Source organism: Muscardinus avellanarius (genome assembly GCF_963383645.1).
Source record: "Muscardinus avellanarius genome assembly, chromosome: 4".
NCBI classification, from domain to species: Eukaryota; Metazoa; Chordata; class Mammalia; order Rodentia; family Gliridae; genus Muscardinus; species Muscardinus avellanarius.
In genome coordinates this window covers 119,336,483-119,356,226 of record NC_137789.1, presented here as the reverse complement: position 1 = coordinate 119,356,226, position 19,744 = coordinate 119,336,483, and the positions used below count along the sequence as shown (strand labels likewise).

General features: G+C 54.9%; 1 protein-coding gene across 1 annotated transcript in view; it reads right to left on the bottom strand.

Moving 5' to 3' along the window:
- CDH23 (cadherin related 23) overlaps positions 1-19,744 on the bottom strand; it is a gene marked incomplete at both ends in the record, with an annotated part of 290,863 nt that overhangs the window by 150,064 nt on the left and 121,055 nt on the right. The window contains 3 exons of the mRNA XM_080694821.1: positions 5,868-5,946; positions 13,448-13,576; positions 16,710-16,904. Coding sequence (XP_080550947.1) covers positions 5,868-5,946; positions 13,448-13,576; positions 16,710-16,904 — 403 coding nt within the window. The remainder of the gene's footprint in view (positions 1-5,867; positions 5,947-13,447; positions 13,577-16,709; positions 16,905-19,744) is intronic.

Here is a 19,744-nt window from a genome sequence, read left to right as displayed (position 1 = left end):
ACATGCAAGGGCCTGGCTTCCATCTCCAGCACCAGTTAAAAAAAAAGAAAAAAGAAGATAAACAGGCCCAGGGCAGTGCCTCCCCTCTGTCAGCTCCAGCCATTGGGCATCCTGGGCCTCCTCCTCTGTCCTGGTGGTGGGCCAGGGGAGGCTGCCGCTGTCTCCAGGCCTGCTTGTTCCTGCCTGTTCCCCCATCCACAGGCTCCTCCTGAGCAGTGAGCTCCCCAGAATACATACCGCCGCATCTCTCCCCTGCTACATCTCTCCCCTGTGGCAGCCCTGCGGCTCCCTGCTGCTCTCAGGACCAAGGCCTGGCCTGCTCCCCACACTGATGGCCCGGCCCTGCCTCCTGCCTGTGCTCCACGACAGTCACTGCAGTGGATGGATGCTGTGCTCCCTGCTCCGGATCTCACACGCGCTGACCTTCTGGCTGCCCTCGGCTCTTCCTGACCATTCCCCATCGGTCAGGGCCTGGCTCCTGGGGCCTCTCCTTATGAGTCTCCACCCTTGGGATGCCTTTTCACTTCCTATTATGGCTATTTTTGAACATAAGTGAAGGAGAACAGTCTAATGGCCCCCCAGGGAGTCATCAGTCCCTGTCCACACCACAGTGCCTTGCTCAGTGTATCCTGCTCACCGCGTTGCCCCAGGGTATGCAAAGCCCCAGTTATAGGTCCACATCACCCACCATGCTGCGGCTTCCTAAGGCCGACACGCCCTCTCAGGACTACACAGCCCCTGGCCAGAGAAGCCCCTCAGTCCCCTGTGGCATGAGGAGTGCACTGCTCACTTGGCTGGCCTCGTCCTTGAGGCACGGCTGTGGTCATCTCCATTGTACAGCCTGGAAAACTGACACTTTGGTGACAGCGGGCCTGCAGAGGCCAAGCCTAGGCGGTCCCACTCTGCAACAGAGCTTCCCACACACAGAATGAGCACGTGCATGATTTAAAATTCGATAGTAGTAAAAAAAAAAATCAGAATTAGGCAACAGTCGCCGGGCGTGGTGGCACACGCTTGTAATCCCCGCGCTTGGGAGGCGGAGACAGGAGGATCGCGCAAGTTCGAAGCCAGCTGCGCTGGCGTAAGAGACCCTGTTTCAAAAATATAAAATAGGTCTGGGAGTGTAGCCCAGAGGTAGAAGGGCTTCCAGGAACCCCAGTACCACCACCAAAAAAAAAAAAAAAAAAGAAATAGGCAACAGTCATTTCAATAATATGTTGCATTAACCCAGTATATCCAAAATAGCATCCCAGCCTGTCAACAGCAAAGATGATGATGATGTTATTATTTTTTGGTGCTAACACTTGAACTCAGGGCCTCTAACATGGTAAGCTGCACCCCAGCTCCTATATAAAACATTATTTTACTTTTTTATGGTACTGGGGATTGAATTGAACCCAGGGTGATCTGTCATTAAGCTACACCCTCCATCATCATCATCGTCCTCCATCCTTCTCTCCTCCTCTTCTCCTTCTTCTTCTCTTCCTCTCCTCTTTTCCTCCTCTTCCTCCCCTCCTCCTCCTCTTGTTCTCCTTCTCCTCCCTTCCTCCTCCTTTCTCCTCCTCCTCCTCCTCCTCCTCCCCCCCTCCTCCTTTTAACAGGGTCTTGCTAAGTTGCCCAGGCTGGCCTCCAACCAAAGGTTCTCCTGCCTCCACCTCCCGAGTCATTGAGACTGCAGGTGTGTGCCACCATGCCCAGTTGAAAGAAAACATTATTAATGAGATAGTTTATACTCTTTTCTACATGCTGAGTCTTCAGGGCCTGCTGTGCTATACTACAGCACATCGCAATTCAGATCGGCCGCATTCCAAGTGCTCAGCAGAGCTGGCCGTGGCTACGTGGGCAGCAGCCTGGAGCCTGTGTGCTGAGTGAGTGAAGGAGGAAGTGAATGAACATGTCCAGAGGCCCCTGGCTCAGAGATTTCCTAGACGGTTACTAATTCTTAGTGTTTGAGGGCTCGTTAAAGTCCCTCTAGTGCCATCTATCTACCGTGGCGATTCTGACCCCCTTCCACGGATGAGACCATGGGATCAAGAGGAGTCACACATCTCGCTCAGACACACTGCTGGCAAGTGGCAGAACAGGGATTCACAGTTCCCTAAGTCTAGTGCTCTCTATGGGGTGGCCGCGGCTGCACCTTGAAGCCAGACCACCTCTAGCAGGGAAGGGATGGGGCCAGCAAGGGTGCATCTGCTCGGCAAGCAGGCTGGGCCAGCAGTTGGGTACTGGAATCCCATTTTGGGTAGCCCTGGGTGCACTGACACAACTGGTACATAGTGAGGCGGGCCTGAGCTGAGAGAGAGGATGGGGACCGTGCCAAGTCCTCTACGGAAAAGAACCTTGTCATTCCTCAGTCTCAGTTTGGCCACGAGGGGCTGAGAACAAATTGATAGCAATGGAGCCATAACTTATCGCCGAAGGCCTCTTTGTTCTTGGCAAAGCAGAGGGGACATTAGTAATGGGGAAAGCGCTGGTGTGCAGATATAAATCCCCTTGGTGTGGGGCTGATAAACGGTCCAAAGGGGTTGGGGCCTCAGGGAGCTGGGCAGGCTAACCGAGTCATGGAGCTCTCTAGGGCTCAGGCTCAAGTCCACCGGCATGGGACAGGCAGGCCCCACCCACATGCAGACAGAGCCGCCATCTGCCCAGGTTTCTGATGAGCCGAGACTCGCTGGCTCATGTGGTCTTCGGGACTCTCACTCACCCCCAGCCCCCGGCCCCCAGTTCTTCCTTTCAGTGGAAAGCAGTACCAGGGGCTGGAGCAGCTTTCCGGTGGATACTTGGAGCCAGCTTTGGGCAGTCAGCTGTGCAGATACTCCCGGGGTGACGGGGACACAGGCCATCCTCTGCCTGCTCCGAGCTAAATGGACCACGCCACACAGGACAGGGCTACAACTGTCCCCAGAGCAGCAAGGGTGTGAGACAGACCTCAGGAGACAATGTTCTTTCCAGCAGTGTCTATACTGGCTGAGGACAGTAGCGACAAAGCCAGCCCCAGCCTGCTGTCCACCTGCTCACTGAGGACTTGCTCTCTTGCCAATCTGCCCCTAGGCTCACACTGAGACCGACCCTGGCAGCCCCGGCCGGGGGAGTAGAGTGGCCAAGCAGCATGGGAGCTGGCCCAGTTGAGCCAGGCAAGAGGGGTAGAGAAGAAAAGGTCCCACCTTTCCCCAAGCCACTCAGTCTGAGGGTTGGTGACAAAAACCAGCAGATAGAGGATGAAGGAGGGCCATCCTGTAAGCAAGGTCCTAGTGCTGACATATCAGGATGGCAGATAAGTGCCAAAGGTGCTGCCCTCTCTACTTCTCTGCCCACAGCAGACCCTACCAATTAAATACTGCACTCATCCATTGCAGGAGCCTGTTGGGTTTCTAGAGTATTTTTCAGGCAGTCATTGCCAATCAATCAAAGTTGGCATGTGAGAGGGAACCCATTCGTCATCCTTTCCAAAATCCCTCAAGGCACATGTGTACTGGTAGTGGGAATCATGTAAAGCTATGCCCAGTGCTCTGGTCTTCTAGAAGTTTCTGTCTCTTGCCCCAGCCTCCACACACACACCTCTTCTCTGTGGTTTCACATCCCAGGTCTCCCCTCTCTTCCTCCTGTGTGTACTTGGGAACCTGGCCCAGGGGATGGTGCAGTAGGGAGCTGTTCCCCAACTCCAAGGGCTGGGGCTGAAGAGAGGGATGGCTAGAACCATCTTGGAAGACTGGTGAGGGCTGAGGGTCTCACTGTTCCACATCCAGTGAAACGTGGAATGGGCCAGTACATGGGGGACCAGTGCCCTGTCCCCTGAAGGTATTCTCAGTCCTGGAGGATCCTAGATCCTGCTCCCCATCCCCACACAGGCTGGGTGTGTCTGGAGCAGCCCAGAGGCAGTGAGGACTTGAGGCACTCCTCCATCAGCCCAGGGTCCACCTCTGCTGCCCCTTGTCCCGGTCCCCAGCTGTCACCCATGGTGCTCACTGGTGTCCCCAGACCTTCAGTGCAAGCTTCTTGTCACTGGGCAGCACTTGCTTCCCTATTTGCAGAACTCGTGAAGGACTGGCCTCCCCCAAACTCTGCTTGCCTGGAGAGGAGCCTCAGTTCCCAGGGGGACCCTGCTTACGTGCAAGATAGGTTGTTTCCTAGCACTGGCTCCCCTACATCCTGGCCTGAGCACCACCCACACCTGAGGGGCTGCGTGCTGTGACAAAGGACCACTCCTGGGCCCATCCTGGGCAGACAGGTTGAGAATCTTGTGGGTGTGAAGGACTCTGCACTTTTATTTGAGGCCCCGCCCACTACTCACTATTCCACTACCCCAGAGTTGCTTTTGTTCATTCATTCCACAAGTACACATTAGGGTTTACTGTGTACCAGCTTGTGTCCTGGGCACCAGAATGGGAACACCATGGTGGGCCGTTAGGGGGCACAGAACTCTGAGCCCATGAGTTGACACTTACCCTCTGGGCTGCATTTGCTCTGGGTCCTGGGGTGCTCTGGTCTTGGAGGCACAATAGTAGCCATGCCAGCAATCACAGGGGCCCATGATACCCCTTGGTTTCCTGCAATCTCAAGGATGGGAGCTGTCTCCCTCCCACTAGCCAACCACCAGCTTCCCTAGCTGTTATTCGCTGTGAGCAGTAACAATAATAGCACTTTACATACATTAATTAAGCTCTTTGTGTATATTCAGTCATCCTTAAAGCACCTTGAAGTAGGTACTCTTATTCTTTCCATTGTATGGACAACAAACTGAGGCCCAGGGATGCACCCAGGATAATCAGGCTCAGGAGAGTCCAACTTTATCTTCTTCTTTCCTTGCTTCCTTACTTTTTTTTTTCTTTCTTCCTTCATTCCTTTCTTTTTTTTCTTTCTTTCTTTTTTTTTTTTTTTTTGGTGGCACTATGGATTGAACCCAGGGACATTCTACCTCCAAGCTATACCTAGGCCTATTTTATTTTTTACTTTGAAACAGGATCTTGCTAAGTTGCTGAGATATCACTAAGTTGCTGAGGCTGGCCGCAGACCTGCAATCCTCCTGTCTCAGCCTCCCAAATGCTGGAGTACAGGTGCCACTGCAACCGGCTTAGCCTCTACCTTCTTGAATGCCATGCCTTATTGTATTTTCAACTTTGGGGGAGAAACTGCTCCAACTGTGCCAACCCCGTGTGGGGTATGATGAGGGCACTGGGGTGGACCCTGGCCCAGGGGCCTGCCCTCCTCCTTGCCATCCATCTGGGCTGCCCAGATGCACAGGCTGGCAAGTGGGCCGAGCAGGGAGCTGTGCGGGGCATGTGCAGGATGGGGACAGAGCCAGTTTGAGCGGCTGAACAGCTTCTCCTTCATCCTACAAGTGGCATGCCTCCCAAACGGCTTGGCCCTGGGACAGCTGCAGGAGCCACCATCTTGTTCTTTGGGGCGGGGGCAGGAGTCAGGGTATCATCGCCAGCACCCTCTCTGCAGCCACCCCATTCTGCTCAGCCAAGGGATCTGGTGGGAAGAGGCTCCCCCACCACACCCATGCCGGCTGGTGGTGTGAAGGCAGCACGGAATCAGCCGCAGACAGCTCTGTTGATCCAAAATGGTCTAAAAAAAACTCTTCACCACATGAGGATGGAAACCCAGAGCCTGAGGGGGCTAGGACGGCGTTGGGCTGTCCAGGCTCAGAGCAACACACACGCCTGCACAGGCCGACCGCAGCTGGCGCCTCTTCTCTCCACCCAATCACCCCCATTCCATGCCCTTCAGTGAGGGCTGTCCCTGGAGAAAGGTCTCATGCACTGTACCCCTTGCTCAGACTCTCCATGGGCGCTCAGAGCCTGAGACCCCAACACTGGCTCTTTTAGGGATGGCTGGAGGAATGAGGATGGCTTTTTCCTTACCTGAAACGATGGTGTAGCCAATGCCTCGGGGTCGTCCTTTATCCTGGTCGATGGCAGTGATCACACGCACGGTTGTGCCCTGTCGGGGACAGGAAGGAGCTGGGTTCAGTCGCCTGGCCCCTGGGCCACTGTCTGTCTTGGCAGCTGTCTTGGCATCTGCAGTCCCCTCCCAGGCCAACAATCACAAGGCCAGCCAGGAGGTAGGTGCCAAGTGTGGAGGCCCCAGCAGCCCTGTGTCCCTGGGACCCACAGAGGCCCTTAGAACCCAGGGTCCTTGGGGGAGGCCCAGCCTGTGGATGCCATCACTGTCCCTGCCTTGCCCCACATCCCTCCCTCCTGTGAACACCCCATGGGAGAATGAATGGAGGAGCAGCCTGCAGAGAGTTAAGAGGTCTGGTCTCTCTCTCTCTGTCACCCATCAATTGCCCTGTGACCTCAGGAAAGATGCTGGACCTTTCTGGCCTCGGTTTGCCTCCACCTTAATATGAATAAAATGGGACCTGGTTTTCACTGGGATCTGAGTAAAGGAAAGCATCACAGATCAATTATTCTATGGGCTCAAGTAAGTCCTGAAAGCACATATCTCCATCCAGGGATGGTGGTGCAGCCTTCATGCCTTGTGAACTGCGCCCACGCAGCTCTGCCCCGGCATCTCCTGCCTCCAGTGCTCTGCCTCCTTCTGTTCCTCGGCAGCACTGGTGAGGGGCCCAGAGCTGGACCATCAGAATGGGGGGCCCGGGCTCTGCTCTAGGGGAGTGATCTCTGCTGAGGAGTCCAGGACATAGGCACAGACCATGCTGTACGGGTTCCTCCGGTGGAGAATGGGCAAGACAGGGTCCACTTGGAAGAGCTGGCAAAGGGATACTGATGGGCCTTTAGGATGGGTTGCGAAGAGTGAGTGGGACTTTGCCAGGGCGAGCAAATGAAAGGAAGGTTCTCTGGGGAGAAGGTAGAGCACAGGCAAACCTTGGCGGCACAGTCAATCCTAGCAAGAGATCCTGGCATAGGACAGACACATGCAAATATCAGTTGATGGAGTGGTTGACTGAATGAACAAATGTACGCATGGGGGATACCGACGCCCCCATCACCGCTTGCCCAGGTGACCTCCACCTTTCTCACAAGCCGGGGACACTGCTGCCCACACCAGCTGCGCCTGCCCTCACTGACGCCTGAGGTTCTGGCCCTGGGCTGCGGTTCTCCTGGGTGATGGACTGCGGACAGGCCCGCCCTCTGGGGAAGCCTGGCCCTGGCATTTGCATGTTTAATGAAGTGCTTTCATGGCCTTGGCCACCTCTCCATCATTTGCCATTTGTCAGTGGGAGGCTGAAGCCCGCCCTGTATTCCCCCTCCCCCTCCCCCATCTGATCACCGGGGCCCTGCAGAGACTCTGGCTCCTTGACTCCAGGGGGGCAAGCTGCATCCCCCCAACTTCTCCTGGTACCTGTTACACTGCCAGGACATAGCAGGGGCATCCAGCCCCTTGCCCTTCCCAGGCACACTGTCCTTCAGGCTCTGGCTCCATCCTCTCTGGGGGATAGGAACTCTGGCTAGTCTCCTGGGGAAAACAGTTCAGCATGAAGTTGGAGGAAGCCCCCTGAGATGTCCCGCAGTGGTCAGTGGATAGAGAGGGCAGACCTCTCTCCCTCAGGCCCGCTGTGGGCCCAGCACAAATGCTGTTAACAGACATGTGCATTCCACCTGCACAACCCCAGGACCTGTTTCCCTTTCACAGATGAGGAGACCAAGGTGCGAGCTAAGCAGCTTTTTAAGGCTGCATGGCTAGGAGAGAATGGTGAAGCCAGTTGAGTTCAGTACTTTGGCTCCCGAGTGCTCTGCCTGCTGGTGACACCACTCCTGTGACAGTGCCCTTGTAAAAATGGCAATGTCATTTATGAACGTCACTGCTCTGTGTGCATCCAAGCATTGATCCCTGAAACCTCGGCCTGAGCTTGTATATTAAGGGCTCCACAGGCCATCCAGGGGTGAAGAGCCGCTCGCCTGAGCTCTCCCTGGCTTCTCCCTTGAAGACCAAGCCTCCTGAAACCAGCGCGCTAGCAGCCCGACCTTGGGGCGCGCAGGAGGTACCAGGGAAGCACAGCGTTAGACTTGAAGAGTCCACAGGCCACCATCTGCTTCTCCTGGGATCACTGGCCACCAGGAAAGCCTGGGTCAGTCTCCAGGAGAAGGTCCTGAGGTCGTGGGAGCCAGGCCTGAGGCTCTAGCTGCCAGATGAAGCTTCCTGGACATGGGGCATCTCCCTCTGATACAGCCCCATCCTGCCTGGGCCCCACAGATTGCCCAGCATGAGGCTCCTGAGCTCTCAGTGGTCTCCTGAGGCAGGGACAGACCTGCCAGGGGACTAGGCCCTGAGCCTGCCCAAGAGCCACTGCAGTCACTAACCAACCCACCTCAAGAGATACACCCAGGGCAGGTCGGGGCAGCTCCAGGACAGCGAGCTTGAAGGACAAGATGAGGTGACCAGAACAGGCCTGTGCAAAGAGGGTGCCTGTTGGTCAAAGGAGGCTGAGTCCTCAGACCTAGAAGCATCTCCCCGGGGGTGGTCGGGTCCTCTAGGCAAGTGGGGCTCAGAGCAGCTGGCCCTGCTGGACAGGAGGCCAAGGCGGCCTCTGCCCCAGCAGGAGTCACGCCCAGCTCTACCAAGAAAGCTCCGCCATGCTTCCGGCAAGTTCTGGTTTTCATCTCTTTTTGGGTAAATAAATCCACTTTTAATAAAACTCTGAGCTTTTAATACAAGTGCAGACAGAAAGACTGGAAATGTTATGAGAAGGAATTAGCAGGGAGGCACAGAGGGCTCCTGGGAACCCACGGCTCTTGTTTCAGATTCTCAGTGATTATATTTTCAATATATCGCAACTTATTTTCAAAGAGAAAGGAGTGGGGATGCAGCTTGGCCTGGCCAGGAGCCAGCCTGCTGCAAGGGCCCTCAGTGGGTAGCGCCTGGCTCTCCAGGAGGCGCGGATAGGAGAGCAGGTGGGCAGGCCAGGTCCAGCTGGAGGGCAGGAGGAGGCCCGACCTTCCAAGGGGCTTCGTCCCTTCACAAAGACCCATGCTGTGGGAAGAGGCTTCCCGGGAGATGAGGCTTTCCCAGAGAGGCAACAGGCACACAGACCCACTCCTTCCAGCTCCAGGAGGAGAGGATGGCACTGGGGTTAAGGGTCGACTCCATGCCAGACTGCCTGTGTCTGAATTCTGCATATATTTGTTTGCCCGTCTATAAAATGGGTATGATGACAGCTCCCTCTCCTAAGCAACTGATATATATGTAAAGTGCTCACAGCAAATGCGGCAACAGTGACTTACTATTAATTGGGGCCTGGAATCTGATGACAACTCAGGTGACTCATCTTAGACAATCCCCACACATGACTAGTGTCCGATTCCAGCAAATACAGACTCCATGACATCATAGATTAGTAATGTCTGCCCTTGAGGCAGGGAGTTTTCTTTGCATTATAGGAATAGCCAGTAACCTACAGGGAAGACGTAGCAGTCACTGAGTATCTCCTAGGTGCCAATGGGGTGCTGGATTGTGGTGCTGAAGTGAGTTCTCTCTCACTTGTCCCGCACAGCAGGGCAGGTGTAAACATTTTCATATCAATACATAGGTTCTCTTGACCTAGAGTATATAGTAGGGGTATACATAAGAACACTGAGCCTCAGAGTGTGGTGACTAGGAAGGGCCATGCCAGGGTGGGCAGGTGGGCTCCACTGCTCTCTGGTGTAGGTGAAAGGACCCAGTGCTCTGTACCTGGTAGTTCTGCAAAGGCCGTGGGTGGGAGGTAGGAGCAGCTGGGACTTCTCTAGAAGGGGCTGCATCTCTCTCCTTTGCGTTGTGCCCTCTTCAAAGGAGCCCTGGCTAGGGAGTGGCTGTTCAGGGGCCAGACTGTGCTGTGTGGGTCTCAGGCCTCAGCTCCTCCTCTGTCAGCTCAGCTGGACTCCTCCCCCTTCCGTGATGGGATTAAAGACTTGAAAGGTAAGGAGCGGCTGCTCAGGAATGGGAGGCGCCCTTGGGGGGGGGGGAGGGAGGGACAGGGGACTTCCAAGAGCTGCCACAGAAGATTCTGAGGCAGAAAATCCTATTTCTCAGTCCTTAATTCCAGTCAATTCCAGTCAAAGGGCTGATAGGCATCAGCTGGCAGTAATTTGTGCAGTTTATCCGCTCTTTTCACCTTCTATCGGTCCTTCACTGACGGGCAGGCCAACATGCTGCTGCTCGAGTGAGGAAATTAAAATTTGATGCAATAATCCCAAATAAGAAGGATTTTATTAGGTAATATATACACTTTAGATGAGGCCTGCTAGCCCGATACACTGATAGAGGGAGGCGTACATGCTGGGAGCTGCCGATAAAGAGGACGAGCGAGGGGGAGCGGGAAAGGGTCTGCGGAGACCCAGAGCAGGTGAGGCGAGGCTGGGAGGGGGCACCTGGGTCCTGGGCCCGGGAGGCTGGACAGGTGCTGGCCCAGCTGGGAAGCCCTGCATCAAATCAGAGCTCCACACTGTAAAGGGACACAGAGGGCCCAGATCCAGGCACAGAAACCGATTAGAAACCTGGAGAAATTGGGCCTGGGGTATGCAGGAATTGGGCCATCAGAGAGAAACTGGGGACTGGGAGACTCAAGTGTGGGGCCAGGAGGAGAAGCAGAGGCAGATGGATGCTAAGCATGATTTTGTGGGCTGAGGTCTCAGAATACTCCAACTCATGGCCTTGCCTGCCTCCCCTAGCCTAGTCATGACCTTCCAGGAGGGATTTGACCTTCTTCTGGGATCAGGGTCCAGCTGCTCCCCAGGCACTGGTTTTGCAGGGGCAAAGGGACAACCTTGCAAGGCAAAGAGATACTTAGATGCTTTTTGAGAAGAAAGTTGTATCAGACACTAAGAAACAGCTTAAGTGAGAGCCCAGGCTAAGATTTGCAAGTGTCGGGTCTACTCCAGTTGAGGTCCCCCACTCCAGGGGGACCCCTTAATCAGATCCTGGGAATCATCTGGAGGAAAGTGATCATGAGATGGAAGCACGGAGTGACTGGATGGACACGCAGAAATCTGCAGCTCTGAAATGAAAACCCTAATAGTTTCTGGTAGTGATGTTCCACAGACAGAGGGAAGCTGGAAAGACGAACTGAACGGTCTCAGAGGAAGCTGACACTGAGGACTTGGTCTTGCAGACTCTCCTCCTGTGACCCGAAGCTGCAGCTGGGAGGACGAGTCCCATCTGAGGACCAGAACTAACTAAACAGCCGGCCGCGTCTCTAAGCCCTCACAGTTTGACATCTGCCAATTGCCAGCACTTGCTGGGTTGTTTACACGCTTTATCTCAGGTCCTGAAGAGGCTGAGGTGAGGGACGTGCCTCTGTAGACATGATTAGCCTCATTTTCCTAGGGGGGAAGTGGCCAGGAGGCTGTGCTGGCTGAGGTGAGAGAATGGCGGTACAGGGACTTCTCTGGGTCTCTCTGGAGCCCAGTCACCATCATGTCCTGTGCACCAATCAAAGTGGCTTTGGACATTCTCTGCACATTGCCCTGGGCACCATGCCCTGGGAGACCCAAAGGAAGCCTCGGACAATGTCCAAGAGACCTAGCACCCTGATTACCAGGGGCTCAAAAAAGTAACCCATGTACTTAGGTAAACATTACAGGTGAGATTGTAACCACGTGGTAAATTATACAGTACAGAGAAAACCAATTCTAACTACACTCAAGGGAGAGAAGATGATTGAGAGGGAGTGGGCGGCTGTCTCTGAGACCACTGGGGAAGAAGACAGAAGTAAAATTCTATAAAGATTGTGAGCTGGGGGAAAGGAAAGAATGGTGGACTTTAGATCAGTGACATGGGTGATGGAAGCAGGTGCCGGGAAGACCAGGGTGACAGGAAGTTGAGGGGCTTGTCTGATCAGGGCACAGTTAACTTCTTCATGCAGCACATTCACAGATACCTCCCACTGCATCTACGGCTGGCCGTGTCCATGTAGAATTACATTTCCATTAGAGCAGGGGAGCAGAGCTTGGGCCAGTGGTTTAAAAGCCCAGGGTACTCAGAAGTCCAGGGGCTGGAGAAGGGGTTGCCTCTGCAAATAGCAGTTGGGGCTGATCTGAGGCTGAGATGTGGGCCTGGCACTTCTGGGGTTGGGAAAGAAAGAAAAGGTGGTCTGAGAAGTCCTGGAGAATGGGGTGGGCCGAGCAGAGACAGCCTTCTGTCTCAAAAGCTGGGACTCATGCTGTGCACAGAATGCCAAGAAAGAGAAGGCTGGGAGAGCATTGAGATACCCCCACATACCCTGTTCTTCTGCAAACACTGCAGTAGCAGGCTGAAGAGCACCTTGTTTGCTAGACCCTCCACTCCACACCAGGCCCTAAGAACTAAGTGGCCAGATACCAGCTCCATAGCCGTGGACCCGTAAGCCAAGGATGCTCATTGTTATGAAAACCACAGTGTCCAAACAAGGGTCAGGCTTCGTGGTCCATGCTGGCCCAGGAACACGGCCTGCACCCAGTAAGTAGAGCCAGCCTCTCTATACTTGATGCTGTGAGTCTGTGTGGACCTGCAGGTTGGGCCTGGACACCCACCAGCCTCTGCTGCTGGGTGACCACATTGTCCTCAGTTCAGTGAGTCCCTACTGAGTTCCCTCAAAAGGAGAAAGGGCTGGGGTGCAGCTGGATGGCAGAGTGCTCACCTAGCATGCATGGAGCCCTGGGCTTGATCCCCAGTACCACAAGAAAAGCCAAAGGAATATGCTCTTCTCTCCATGAGTGTTCTTCCCTCAACTGCATGTCCAGGATGCATCTGTCCAGAGGAGGCAGCTTGCTCTCATTCACCAGCCCACAGCAGGCGTTTCATTCTAGTTTGCACAAAAGCACGGAGGTAACCCCACCTGGGATGCCAGCCGTTGCCTGCCTGGCCACAGCTAGGGGAGTGGACAGTGGTGTGTCTTGTTCTCTAAGACCCCCTAGTCATGGCCGGCTGGGCCACAGGTGGACACATGGCCCCAGGAGAGCCAATCTACAGCCTGGCTGGCATCTGATGGCTTGTGGCATGACACATCCTGGAAGTCTCCCTTGAAAAGCAGCTCTTGAGAAACTCAGAGACCGATCTGTTTGGAGGGGAGCAGACAGTGTCACTGCTGAGCTCTCAGAAGCGCTGGGGCCTGGGAGGGCCCTGGGAGCAGAAGGCAGGCTGCCACTCTCTTGGGCAGTGTTGACGGCTGAGAGCAGGTCCACTGTGGAGGACACGGCAGAGCCACACAGATGCTCTGTTGGGCATGAGTTCAAATCCGTCCCCAGCACAGGCTGGATTTCCCATGGGCGGCCCCAGCACTCCATGAAAATACTTCTGAATCACCCCCTCACTTATCCTGGCCAGACCACTCTGCCATTCTGAGCACTCTGGGGAGGAAGAGAAGTGAAGAGATGGGGTACGAGTGCAGAGGAGCTCAGGTCACTGCTGGGATGTCCATCACTGTCACCGCAGGGGCTGGGGAAGCAATGCTAGGAGCAGCCCAGCCCACCACCAGTCCCCTAGATGGAGCTGGGAGGGAAGCCCCAGGGCGGGAGGGCCTTACCGGAGGGGAGTGCTCATAGATGTTGGTGCTGTAAGGCAGGTTGATGAAGATGGGGTCCATGTCCTGCACGTCTGTAATGATGATGGCCAAGTTGGCCAGTGTGGACAGGGGCCGGGTCTTGTCTTGATCCTTAAAGGACAAAGAGAACAGCGTCGGGTTAAGAGGTGCTGTGGACATGCACACGCAGACCTGCAGTGTGACGCCTATGCACAAACATGGACTCACACGTGTGCTCTCCTGCAGCGAAGGGCTCAGTGTACGGAGGCTCAGAAACACTAAGCCCCCCTGGCCCCTGTGGTCTCTGAGCACTGTGGGGAAACACAAACAGGGCCCTTGGGGTGCAGAGGACAGTGGCTTATCCAGTGTCACAGAAGAGGGCCAGGGTAGAGGCAGATATTTTGGCCCTAGCCCAGTCTACCCCTTGCTACACAGGTCACTGTAGGTGGGGTGACCAGTTTGGGGTAAAGAGATGGAACTGTTCCTAGCTCTGCTGTGTTCAGCTGCCCCCCCACACACACCTCAGGACAGCAGGAGGTGGACTAGGACAGGGACCCCTCAGAGGAAAGGCCCTCTGGCCACAAAGGGACCTGCATCTGGGCGGCAATAATACTGGTCAAGTAACTTTCCCAGTTAAACCAGCAGGGGGAGCTCCAGGGCCTGTGACATTTGGGTACCTCCAGGAAGGAATCCTGAGAGGTCGGGCTGGCCCTGTATGTGCCCAGACAGGTGACAGTTTAAATCACCATAGTTGGAAATTTAGTCCAATAAAAGCACACCAAGAAAAGAAACCCAAAGCCTATGTTCTAGTTACACAGCCATCTATAAACAAAGCAGTCGGCTGCTACTGAATAACAGTAGCCAACAACAACAAAAACCTCAGGTTCTCACCCATACACGGTGCTAGGTACCACACTGGCACATGCCATTACTGGCTCATTGCTCAGATGAGTTAATGGAGACTCAGAGCAGGTGACATTTTTCTCAGAGGCACCCATCTACGGGAGTGTAGCAAGAGCTTAAAAACCAGGCCATTCAAAACTCTGCCCAACATTCTTGCTTTGGGGCCTGAGCATCAGCTCAGTCTCTAACTTGCTGACTGGTCTCCAGTAAGTCCTCCCTTCTGGAGTCTGAATTCATTTCTGTTAGATGGAGGGCTCGACTCAATGAGCTCTCAGCCCCTTGGCTTGTAAGTTCTCTGATCTGGAATTTGAAGGTGATTGTCCCTAGATTAGATCTGGAGTGACATGAACACATTCCCATACCACAAGAAGCCTAGTGCCTTCCCTGGCCCTCTGGAGATGGAGCTGTGGAGGCTAGGAGGGGAAGGAGGCCTGACTGTCCTTAAGAGCCCCTGGGGCAGCCAAGGAGGGGCAGCAGGGCCTTCAGGGATGGAAGTGGGTGCAGCTAGGGAGGGGAGAACCTAGAAGCAGGTGCTGACCAGAGGGGCCCCAGGGTGAGGACGGGGCAGCCTCTCAGACCATGAAGTCTGCAGCCCTGGGTGGAGCACTGCTGCCCACAACTCCACCCTGCTCACCCTGGGTTCCCCGGTTGGGCAGCAGTATGAGCATCTGCCAGGATGGGCACAAAGCCAGGCTCTCAGCTATGACTTTGGGGCCTGTGGCTCTCCCCTCCATACTGGGAACCACATTGCTCCCCGTGACACATGCAGAAGAGACACCGCATGGACTGCTTGGGATCATGCCCAGCAGCCGAGGGCCAATGCCAACCCCAAGGGCTCATGGTATCTGCTTTCCCAGGAGCAGGCGGGAAGCCATCCACCAGGGAGTTGGAGGGCCCTGCGCTCTGTGGTTCCAAGCCTGATTGCTGGGAGATTAACAACAATTTCATTGTATTCACCAACTCAGCTTGAGCGCAAGGCTCTTGATGGGCCCGGCCACCCACGTTCTTGCCTGTGCTCAGCTCTGGTCTATTTTTTACATCCTGAGCCATTTCTACGGCAGATGGCAACAGGTTCACAGAGAGAGAGGACAGGCACCTGCAGCCCCAGGTGTATGCAAATGAGGGCAATGTCGAGGTTCACCTGCTCCAGGTTCAAGAGTCTCCTGATTCTAGAAGTCAAGTTTACAAATAACACACATACCTCCCAGGCAACTGAACTTACCCAGGGAAGAAGGAAAGGGTTTAAGTGTCCTCTGCAGGAACCTTCCTAGGGGCCACTGAGTCAGGTCAGCTAAGATGTCTACATTTTGCTGGTTTCTGTCTCTTGGCCATGCCTGGGAGAACCCCATCTCTCAAAACCAGACCCTCAAGAGCCAGTCCAGATCTAAGGCCTGGGATGTGGGCTCTGCAAGCTGTGCAGGGAGCCCCGTGCCTCTGGGATCCCCCTCCTTGTGGCAAAACTGAGCTGAGAGTGGGTGCTGAGTGCAGCCTCTAGGTTCTGGAGGGTAGAAAGGGATTCTTGTAGTTTGTTTTGTTCTTGGCTTGGGCTTTGTAGCAGAAATCCAGGGGGAAACAGGCCAAATTTCTGCCCTGTTGACATTATCAGTTATGCCCAGAGGCAGCAGCCAAGAGCAGAGAAGAGTATAGGGGTGGGACCTGCTCAGGGCGTGGCCGTCCTCTGGCCTTCACAGCTCAGCTGTGCGCTCCAGCTGCTCAGAGCTGTCTGGCCATGCACCCGGTAGTCAGAGCACAGGACTGGAAGTCACACTGCCTGGGTCTGCTTGAGTTCTAGCTCCCCGGCTGCTCGTGTGTTGTGCGGGTCTCAATGGTGTCATCCATAAAATGAGACGATTCCCCTTCTCCTGCCCTGCACTAACTCATCCGGAGCTCCAGGGGCTAGCAGATGCTTGTCATGGAAGGATGCCCCTCCTCTGTAAGTGGTACCACTCCACAGAGCAGCAACTAGGATGCCTGCACCCCTTGGGCTCCTATATGTTGGTGGCGACTTCTCTGCTCTGTGTCTCTGGTCTATGATTGTTACAGGAGGTTGCCAGTGCTGGCTCCTGGGTGACCGCAGGCAGCTCACAGTGTTGCTCCTCTGCCTCAGTTTTTTCTATCTGTAAAATGGGCATCTTAATAATATTTATGGCATAGGGCTGCTTGAGTTTAAGGGGGACAGTCCACTTTAGTGCTCAGGACAAGCCCTGGGTGACCTTTGCCATCTCGGCTGTTACTAGTGCCAGCATCCTCATTACAAATCCTTGAGTAGTGTGGAACTGAGCCGATGTCCCTTGGGATGTCCTGCTGCTCCCTTCAAGGGTGGGAAGGGGAGATATCCGGGTGCTGGGCCGCAGCGGCTCACCGTGGCGTTGACGGTGAGCTGGTAGGCCTGCGTGGTCTCGTAGTCCAGCTCCCGGGTCACTGTGACGATGCCGCGGGCGCTGTCGATGGCGAAGAACTGGGAGGGGGGCTGGAAGGAGTAGAGAACGCTGCCGCCCGCGCCCAGGTCGGGGTCCGTGGCGTTCACAATGAAGATGGGCGTCCCCACCGGCGTGTTCTGGGGTGAGAGCAGAACAAAGCAAAGGGTGAGTGGGAGCCTGAGCCACCGCCTTTCTCAAGGACTGTGCCCAGAGCACGTTACCATGTCCCTCCAGCCAGCCCGACCCCGGGCTCCATCATTCTCATTCTAAGAGGATTGATTCTAAGGAATTTAAAATGCAGTGTCTATTTTTCCCCCTTTTATGACGGCCTCCTGGTGGCCGTAAGAGCACTGGTTCCAAAGACGGTCTGCTCATCCTGGAGTCCTGGATGAGGGCTGTTTGGTCCCCAAGCCCATTTCTTGGCGGTTTTACTTCCTCTGTCAAGGGATGCCCAAGCCCCAGGCCTAGGCCACCCTGGAGGTGACAGGCGACCTGCGTGTCTCAGGCAGGAGCTGGGCTATGTGCCTCGGGGGCCCTGGGGCTTCCATGGACCACAAAGGTGGCCCAGGGGTGGGGCACCCACGTGTCACCCGAGGCCTTCGCATTGCTCAAAGTCCCCTCTCGCAGGGGCCTCTGCTCTGCGGTGTGCATAGGCCCTGCCCCTTCCTGACCAGAAGTCCCTGGCTAAGGGCCCTCAGGGAGGCCTTCTAGATGCTCAGGCAGGTCAGCCCCCACCCCAGCACTCTTTCCAGGCAGGGTCCTGGGCACCTGGAGCTCTTCACCACCCACACTCCTCCCAGAGTTCCTGGCCAGCGCCTGTCCTCCCTCGGCCAGACGCCATGGGCTCTGCCCGCCTTGCCCCGCACAAGGGCACGGGGCAAGTCAGTACACAGGCGAATCTGCACGCACACTCAGCTCCTTCCACTCTGAGCATCTGCTTTCATCACCTGCCCCGGTCCATTCTCATGGCTGCGGTGCCAACACGGGGCCTGGCGTGTAAGCTGTACTGCTAAAGGTCAGTTGAGTGAATTCATTCATTATTATTTAGTGAGCTCAGGACACATCTGAGGACTGGCAGTCTAACAAGGCACTTCACAGAGACAGAAAAGTAAACACAGTTATTGATTGCTGTGGGTGAGGCCCTGTGCTGTGAGCTGCATCTGCCAATTCTACACCGAGTAGCTTATCCCGCCTTAGAAAAGGAAGCAGAGGCAGAGAGGTCAAGGAATGTGCTCAAAGCCACACAGCTATGCAGAAGTAGAACGAGGCCTTGCATCCAGGTCTAGATCATCCTAAGGACCTGATCTCAGCTCTGTACCAAAGGCCTCTCTAAGACACTCAGTTCCTCCCACTCCCTCATATAATGCTGAGGTTTGATACCAACACGGATGGCACCTCGCAGCCAGGAGTGCAGGCTGGCGGGCAAGTTCCCTGAGGACAAGAGCTGTTCTTTTCACAGAGGGACAATGACTAGGTCCTGGACCCTTGCAGGGCTCTGTTCAAGGAGACATCTGTGAGACTGCCCCTCTCTGTGTTGCCATGACCTGGGCCCATGCCACTCCCCTGAGCAGCTTCCTTCTGTGAGTACCATCCCAGGCATCCTGACAGCCCTTCCTAGGGCCTGAGAGATGAGGGCTAGAGGCTGCTTCAGCAGGCCCCTCATTGGGCTGGAAAAGACCTCCAGAGAACAAAGCCATGCATGGTCCTTTCCTGCTGTGGTTCCCTCTGTCCAGTGTGGACGGAGTGATGGGACAGGAGGCGGACAGCGGGAGGCCCTGTCCTGCTCACCACCTGCAGCTCTCGGGGCCCCCTGCACAGAACACGGGCGGCGTGCACTGGCCTTCTCACCGGCCTCTGCCTCCCGTCACTCCCTGGTGCATCTCTTTGTGCTTCTCATGCTTGGCAGACCCCTTCACACCTCTGGGCTGCTCAACAGGCTTTTCCTTCTCTAGATTGGCCCTCCCCTGCTGCTTGGAAAAAGATATTCTTTCTCTCCAAAAGAAAATCAAGGCTGCAATGGGCAGAGTGGGTAAGTGCTAGTTTTAGGCTGGACGCATCATCCATCTGAATCCCAGCCTTGCTGTGTATCTTTGGTGACTTGCTTAATCTCCCTGATCCTTAATGCCCTCTCTGTACACTAAAGCGTGGTCCTGTCTCAGAGGTTGCTGGAGTACATACGCTAATCAGTGTGAAGGCACCAGCGTATCAATGCTGGAAGGTGAGGACTGGGGTTCTAGTGTCTGACCACCTTCTGGAGGGTGAGACAAAGGCGCCTTCAAGGGTAGGGCAGGAAGTTGTCAAGAAACATGGTAAATATCATCAGTACTGTGCTGGGGATTCCCTGTCGGGCCCTCTCCCTAGATCTGCAGGTACCTGTTCTGCTTCCCCAGCCCCGCATTCTCCATGAAAACCACCTCCAGACCCCGATGCCTGACCTTCTTGGATTATGCTTCATGCCCTGCAGTGAAAAACCATTTAATTTCTGCATAACTTAGGAAAAGTTTTAAATGGGCCTGGCAAAGAGCCAGTCATATACTTAGAAGGAACAGACTATTGGAGAGAAAAGAATGCTAATTTCCTGCATTTCAGGTCTAGAACACACACACACACACACACACACACACACACACACACACACACACACACACACACACGGGATTCTCCCAGGACCCAGCCAATGTCCTGCGGCCTCAGTGCCAGCACAAGTTCCACGGGATAGGTGCACCTGGGTTTCCAGGTGTCCTACTGGCCCTTGGTGGCTTGGAGTACGACTTCTGAGTCAGATCCCCTAGCTCTGAATCCAGACCTTTTCACTGGGAGACACCAGGCATATGCTGCTAAATGTCTTTTGGCTTCTATCTTCTCACCTGTAAAATGGAGCTATGAATAGTACTACCTCCTAGGGTTGCTGTGGGAAAGAATTATATAAGATAAGGTGTGAGGAAAGGACTTCTTATTGCTCAGTATTAAGTAATAT